Source organism: Mastomys coucha, unplaced genomic scaffold, assembly GCF_008632895.1.
Source record: "Mastomys coucha isolate ucsf_1 unplaced genomic scaffold, UCSF_Mcou_1 pScaffold23, whole genome shotgun sequence".
Taxonomy (NCBI): Eukaryota; Metazoa; Chordata; class Mammalia; order Rodentia; family Muridae; genus Mastomys; species Mastomys coucha.
The window spans coordinates 104,223,601-104,230,366 of NW_022196906.1; the positions used below are offsets into that span (position 1 = coordinate 104,223,601).

The following is a 6,766-nucleotide window of genomic DNA, read 5'->3' on the forward strand; positions in this document are numbered from 1 at the left end:
TAAACCTCCCGAGAGCTGAGATCACAGATGTTGACACACGTTTTTTTATGTTGTTTTTGATGCTAAGAAAGCACTATTTGACTGACCCATATCCCTCTGGCTCTTATTTTTTTCCTTTTTCCTTTCTTCTTTCCTTTTCTTGAAGCTGGGCAGTGATGGCTCTCGCCTTTAATCCCAGCACTTGGGACACAGAGGCAGGCCGATTTCTGAGTTCAAGGCCAGCCTGGTCTACAGAGTGAGTTCCAGGATAGCCAGGGCTACACAGAGAAACCGTCTGGAAAAAACAAAACAAAAACCAACTATACATATGAATGTTTTGATTGCATGTATGCGTGCACCACTTTTATGCTCGGTGCCCTTGGAGGCCAGAAGAGGGTATCAGATTCCCTGAGACTATAGTTACAGAGGGGTACAAGTTGCCAAGATAATGAGAATCAAATTAGGGTCCTCTAAAATTTGCTGAGTCCCTGTAAATTTTTTTGTGTATGCTGTGTGTGCATGTGCTGCAGAGACCAGGAAAAGGCATTGGGTCCCCTAGAGTTGCAGTTACAAATTGAGCAACCCAATGTGGGTGTTCTTCCGAGGGAGGAACAAGAGCGCTTATTACCTGAGTCATCTCTTTTGCCCCCCTGGCTTTTGCTTTTATAAAAAAAACAAAAAACAAAAAACAAAAAAACCGGAGCTGGAGAGATGGCTCAGCGGTTAAAAGCACTGACTGCTCTTCCGAAGGTCCTGAGTTCAAACCCCAGCAACCACATGGTGGCTCACAACCATCCATAATGAGATCTGATGCCCTCTTCTGGGGTGTCTGAAGACAGAGACAGTGTACTTACATATAATAAGTAAATAAATACATCTTTAAAAAAAAAAAAAACAAAAAACAAAAAAACCCCAAAACTCTTCAGGATGTAATTCTGTGCTAGTAAATTTTGTTCTCGCTTTCTGCGAAGACCCTGTCAACATTTCCCTATAATATGTTCCATGTATCTAGCCCAAGTTTGTGAGCAATACACTAGAGAGACGCGGAGCGACTAAGACCCGGAGGTGCGGAGGCAGGAGGAGCAATGAAAACAAGAAGCTCGCCCGCTCGCGCTAAATCGTAAGGCAGCACCAGCACTGCAGGGGCCCGCACGTACTGAGCCCGGCACAATAGCTTATGGCTCGAAGGAGGGATCGTTCTAAGGCTCAGCTTTACGGGCATACGTGCTCACGCGCTTGCGCAGCAGCATCACAACCCCCAAGCCTGATTGGCTGACGCGGGTTGTGATCACGCACGCGCACTTTCTCGCACGCGCGAGCAAGGTCTCGCGGATGCTGTTCTTGGACCATCATCTTTTCTGTAGAACCATAATTTTTATCCCAGTTCACAATGTTTCCGGAACTCAACAATCTTCTCAGCACCACCCAAGACAGGACCGAGCAGGTAAGATGTCGCGCGGACCGGAAGAAGGCAGGTCCCGGTAGCGTGCAGGATTGCATCCGGGACGCTGCGCGCTGGAGTAGGCGCGTCTGCCGTAAACTTAGGGCATCTGGGAGTTGTAGTCTGGAGAGGTTCGCCGAGGCTACAGTTCCATGCCTGGGCCTTTGGAAGATGGGTTTCTGGATCATCTTGCGTGTTCATTTCCAGCCCCCAGGACCATGTACTCTGTGCCACACTGGCGCCCAGGGATGGTTGCAGAGGAGGCCTAGGAAAGAGCCTCTTGCCTGCCCCGAGTCTCCTTCCACCCTGGAACATTTTCCAGGTTGCACGGAATTATTGTTTGCACTCTTCCTAGTTCTGATGGTGTCTAAGAACTGTTCACAGTTCAACATCTAGTTGCGTTAAGCCTTCAGCATATTCCGTCCACTCTGTTTTTCTCAGCCTCCTCACTCTCTGTGGAACCTCGAAATGTCTTTTACATTTTCACTTAGGGGGTCACTTCTCCCAGGAGTATATTTGTCTTTTTTTTTTTAAATCTTGTTTTGTTTGTTTTTCTTTTTCTTTTTTATAAAGATTCATTTATTTATTATTATCCGTAAGTACACTGTAGCTGTCTTCAGACTCACCAGAAGAGGGCGTCAGATCTCATTACAGATGGTTGTGAGCCACCTTGTGGTTGCTGGGATTTGAACTCAGGACCTCCAGAAAAGCAGTCAGTTCTCTTAATCACTGAACCATCTCTCCAGCCCCTTATATTTGTCTTATTCAGCAAACATACCAGATGTGGAAAGCTTTATATAGGTCCTTGTGAATTTTATTTGCCCAACAGTTGTTGACTGTTCAGGCCTCCAGTTCTGGCTACTTTTCTAGTCGCTAGGGCATTTCCCAGTAGGTAGTGACCACACTGGGTGGGGAAGGTGCTTCAAGGTTAGGCAGCCTGATTTTGCATTTTATATGGGGGGTGGGAGAACAACTGAAATTCAGAGACATTCGGCAGGTTTGCCCTAAGTTGGTACAGCATTGAGGTGGTATGTCACAGCCCTTGATACTGACTGATGTCTGTTACTTACAGAACCACACCAGATAGCTAGACAATGCCGAGACCATCTTCTTAGGGCTTTCCAGTGATCGCTGTGCTAAGAGTCCAGTCTGAACCATAGCTGCTGGGCGATCTTTGTTATCAGAGGCCTTGTCAAGAATCAGGCTAGGGGATAGCACAGTGGACAAAGGGCTTGGCACTAAGTATGGAAGTGGAATTTGGGTTCCAAGAACCCATGTCAAATCCAGGTAGGCACCTGTCACCCCAGCACTAAAGAGGCAGAGATGGGGTACCTGGGGTAAGCTGGCTGGCTGTGTTCGTTGAAATTGCCTAGTCATCAAGAGTCCCTACCTCGATAAATTGGAAAACTGGAAATCGGCTGAAGAAGACACCCATCGTCAACTTCAAGTCTCCCCACATGTGTACCACCACACACATGTCCATGCACACGCAGACTCGTATACCACATCCCCAAACCCAAAACAAGACCCCATTTTTTCCTCCTCATTCACTGTTACAGACAAATTGACACCAGGGAGGATTTTAGGGCCAATGACACTACTTAAAACATCTTCCAGTATGGTGTGTGGTAGAAGGGGGCAGAGACAGGCAGATCTCTGTGAGTTCCAGGCCAGCCAGGATGATATGGTAAGCTCCTGCCTCAAAACAAACAGAACAAAATAATTCTGGTTTGAGATGGTCTAAATGAGCATTTCTTTTGTTCTTTTGGGTTTTTTTTGTTTTTTGTTTTGTTTTGTTTTGTTTTTTTTGCTTTTTTTTTTTTTACCACTATGTATCCCCGCCTGGCTTGAAACTCACTAGACTGGACTCAAACTTAGAGTCCTGCCACCCTCTGTCTCTCAGGTGCTGGGATGAAAGAAATCACACCCTGCTCAGCCTTCCAAGTGGATGGAAGACCTTTTCTGAAGGCCTTTTCTACTCACTGGAGATACAGATTGGCTGGCTTTTTTTCTTTCTTCCTTTGTCTTGTTTTGTTTTGTTTTTCGAGACAGAGTTTCTCTGTGTAGCCCTGGCTGTCCTGGAACTCACTCTGTAGACCAGGCTGGCCTCAAACTCAGAAATCTGCCTGTCTCTGCCTCCCAAGTGCTGGGATTAAAGGCGTGTGCCACCACTTCCCGGCTTAAGACATGCTTTCTTTGGATCTAATTCTCCTTAAGACAGGTTCCTGAGTTACTAAGCCAGGCAGTGAAAAAAAGAATTTGCTTTCTTACTGAGGCAATTACAGTAAGCGCAGGGCGGCCCCTTGCAGATTGTTGAGTCCCAGAAGGGTCTGGGTTCAAGGCCTGGTGAAATCTCTCCATCCTCTTCTGTGGTGCTAGCTAAAGTCTCTTCCAGGTTACCAATGGTTTTCTCCAGCTTGGCCACAGATGTTTCAGCAAACTCTGCTCAGGTCTCAGCCTCCTTCGTCTCCTCCCTCAAAAGTCTGATCTCTTCTCTGTGCTTGCCCTCCTTGGTGGAATACTCCTCTGAGGCTATCAGTGTTTTGAGGGCCTGGTCCACGGTTCGGAACTCCTCCTCCAGCTGCCTCTCTGGGCTCCCAGCCACCTCAGCTCTCCTCTGAGCGCTCCAGCTCTCTTTCCAGGGTCACCAGCTTCCTGGCCAACTCCTCATATTTGCAGCTGGGGACCTCTGTGGTGGACTTTGACCTCCGTCAGCTGAACCTCCTGCATGTCCTATCTTTTTTTGATCTTTCATAGCCTGGCTTTCAATGACCTTCCTCTCTGGCTCTCATCAGCTGCTTTCCTAGTGTCTTCTAGCTTTTGCCGGTTATAGCCAGGCACTGCTGTGCCTGATTCCTCCTCTTGAAGCTGAGCGGTGCTTCGGGGAGGCCACATATGCTTCATCTTTAGTAGCCTTCTTCTCATCCTGCTCCGATTTTCCTGGGCATTCTTCACAGAATCAGCCCGCCTCAGGTTCTTCCCACCTCAGCCTCTGTCCCCTTTCGCTTCTTTCGGAATGCCTGCTGCTCTCATTCAGCTGCCCGCATCGATCCTCAGCTTGCTTCTTGTCGGCCTCAGTCTGCTCAGCGAGGTGATGGTATTCACCTTATCCAGTTTCAGCATCTGAGTCTTTTGGATGGTTTCTGTGTTGGGTGGGTAGGCTGTGAAGACTGGGTAAACTGGGCTGGTCTTGAGCACTGAATGCATGAGCTCTTCCCTACTTTTGACTTAAGAAGCTGCTGTATATACATGCCCATTGTGACTAATAAGGCCCACAACCTTACTCTCATGATTCTAATTAGATTTTCTTTTCTTTTTCTTTTTTTTTTAATAAATCTTTTTTTTTAATGTCTATTTATTTATTTCATTTATGTGGGTACACTGTCGCTGTCTTCAGACACACCAGAAGAGGGTGTCAGATCTCATTATGGATGGTTGTGAGCTACCATGTGGTTGCTGGGATTTGAACTCAGGACCTTTGGAAGATCAGTTGGTGCTTTTAACTGCTGAGCCACCTCTTCAGCCCCTAATTATTGATTTTCTTTTCTTTTTTCTTTTTTTTGAGACAGGGTTTCTCTGTATATCCCTGGCTGTCTGGAACTCACTCTGTAGACCAGGCTGTCCTCGAACTCAGAAATCTGCCTTCCTCTGCCTCCCAAGTGCTGGGATTAAAGGCGTGTGCCACCACCGCCCGGCTTTTCTTATATTTTTTAACAAATTTTTTTTTTCATTTTAAATTATGTATACCCATGTTTGTCTGCATGTTAGTGCAGGTGTCTAAAGGTTAGGGATGTTGTTGCATCTCTCTGGAGCTAGAGTTATAGGCAGCTGATGCAAACACAGCTGATGCAAACGCTGTCCCCTGCAAGAGTAGTATGTGCTCTTAGCTTGTAAGGCATCTCTCTGGCCTTGATTTTCTTCAGTTTTTCATTTTCATGTGTATGCTTGTGTTCCCACATTTGTGTGTGTGAATACAGTTGCACACATGCCCTGGTGTGCGTATGGTGGTCATTCCTCTTTATTTTGCTTTGAGACTGTTGGTCACTGCATACACTAGCTGGCCGTAGAGGCTGTAGAGATCCCATCTTTGCCTCCTGTCTCTCTGCATAAGCTCTGAGCATATAGTGATCCACTGCTGGGTCTGACTTTACTTGAGTTCTGGGGATTCAAACTCGGGTCCTCATTATTGCACAGCGAGTGATTTATGCACCAAGCCATCTCCTCGGTTCTGACGTTTATTCAGTTTCGGGTTAATTTAGTATATATGTCATTGACAAACAGCTGTTCAAGTGTGGAAATGTACATAGCTGACCTGCTTTCTCGGATGGGGCTCACCTCTTTGCAGGGGCCTAACTAACCTTACGTTCTTCTCTCCTTTCAGGGGAACCTGACTCTCCTCTGTGACGCCAGGACAGATGGCAGCTTCCTTGTGCATCACTTCCTCTCCTTCTACCTGAAAGGTGTGTGACTCCCTGGTTCTGCAGCAGAGGAACCCTGGGTCTGGAGAGATGACGAGGCAGTTCGAGCACCGGCTACTCTCCCAGACCACACGGGTTTAATTCCCCGTACCCACATGGGAGCTCACAACCATCTGTTACTTCAAAATAAGACAAAACCCAGTAATTATCTAGCCAGGCAGTGGTGGTGGACAACTTTAGTCCCAGGACCCAGGAGGCAGAGGCAGGTGGATCTCTGAGTTTGAGGCCAGTCTGGTCTAAAAAGTGAGTTCCAGGACAGCCAGGGCTGCACAGAGAAACCCTGTCTCAGGAAAGCAAAAACAAAAACAACAAAAAAACCAAAACAACAATAATAACAAAAATGGAAACTCAGGGCTGGGCAGTGGTGGAAGAGATTACAAAGTCTCTCCCTTCATTTTTTTGGTGGTGCTGTTGTAGGAGACTGAGTCTTCTATAGCCCACGCTAGCCTTGAATTTGCTATGTAGCTGAGGATAACCCAGAATTTCAGATCTTCCTCTCTCCACCTCTGAAGTCCTTGAATTACAGATGTGTGCCACCATGCCTGGCTGTAGTCAGTGCTTTATGAGTACCAGACACGTACTTTATCAACTTAGCTGTATTCCCAGCACAAGACTGATTCATCACTAGCTTCTCCTTGAGGATGCACTGTTCCAGCCATGACAATGAGGTAGACCTTTGCCCGGTTATATTAATTTAGAACTTTGAAGGATTATATTTTCAAGCAATGTGATTTTCAGCATAGACAAAATAATCTATAGATATAATATTAGGATAAGGCTGAGCTGGGCGGTGGTGGCGCACACCTTTAATCCCAGCACTTGAGAGGCAGAGGCGGGCGGATTTCTGAGTTCGAGGCCAGCCTGGTCT

The 6,766-nt window shown here is 46.7% G+C and overlaps 1 protein-coding gene and 1 pseudogene across 1 annotated transcript in view; one reads left to right on the top strand and one right to left on the bottom strand.

Annotated features, from left to right (window-relative positions):
• The first annotated feature begins 1,270 nt into the window (after window positions 1–1,270).
• The window catches only part of Elp6 (elongator acetyltransferase complex subunit 6), a 16,645-nt gene continuing 11,149 nt past the window's right edge, over window positions 1,271–6,766 (top strand). Inside the window, exons 1-2 of the mRNA XM_031345353.1 lie at window positions 1,271–1,423; window positions 5,802–5,880. Coding sequence (XP_031201213.1) covers window positions 1,370–1,423; window positions 5,802–5,880 — 133 coding nt within the window. The 5' untranslated portion in view covers window positions 1,271–1,369. The remainder of the gene's footprint in view (window positions 1,424–5,801; window positions 5,881–6,766) is intronic.
• LOC116072539 lies at window positions 3,700–4,324 on the bottom strand (annotated as a pseudogene).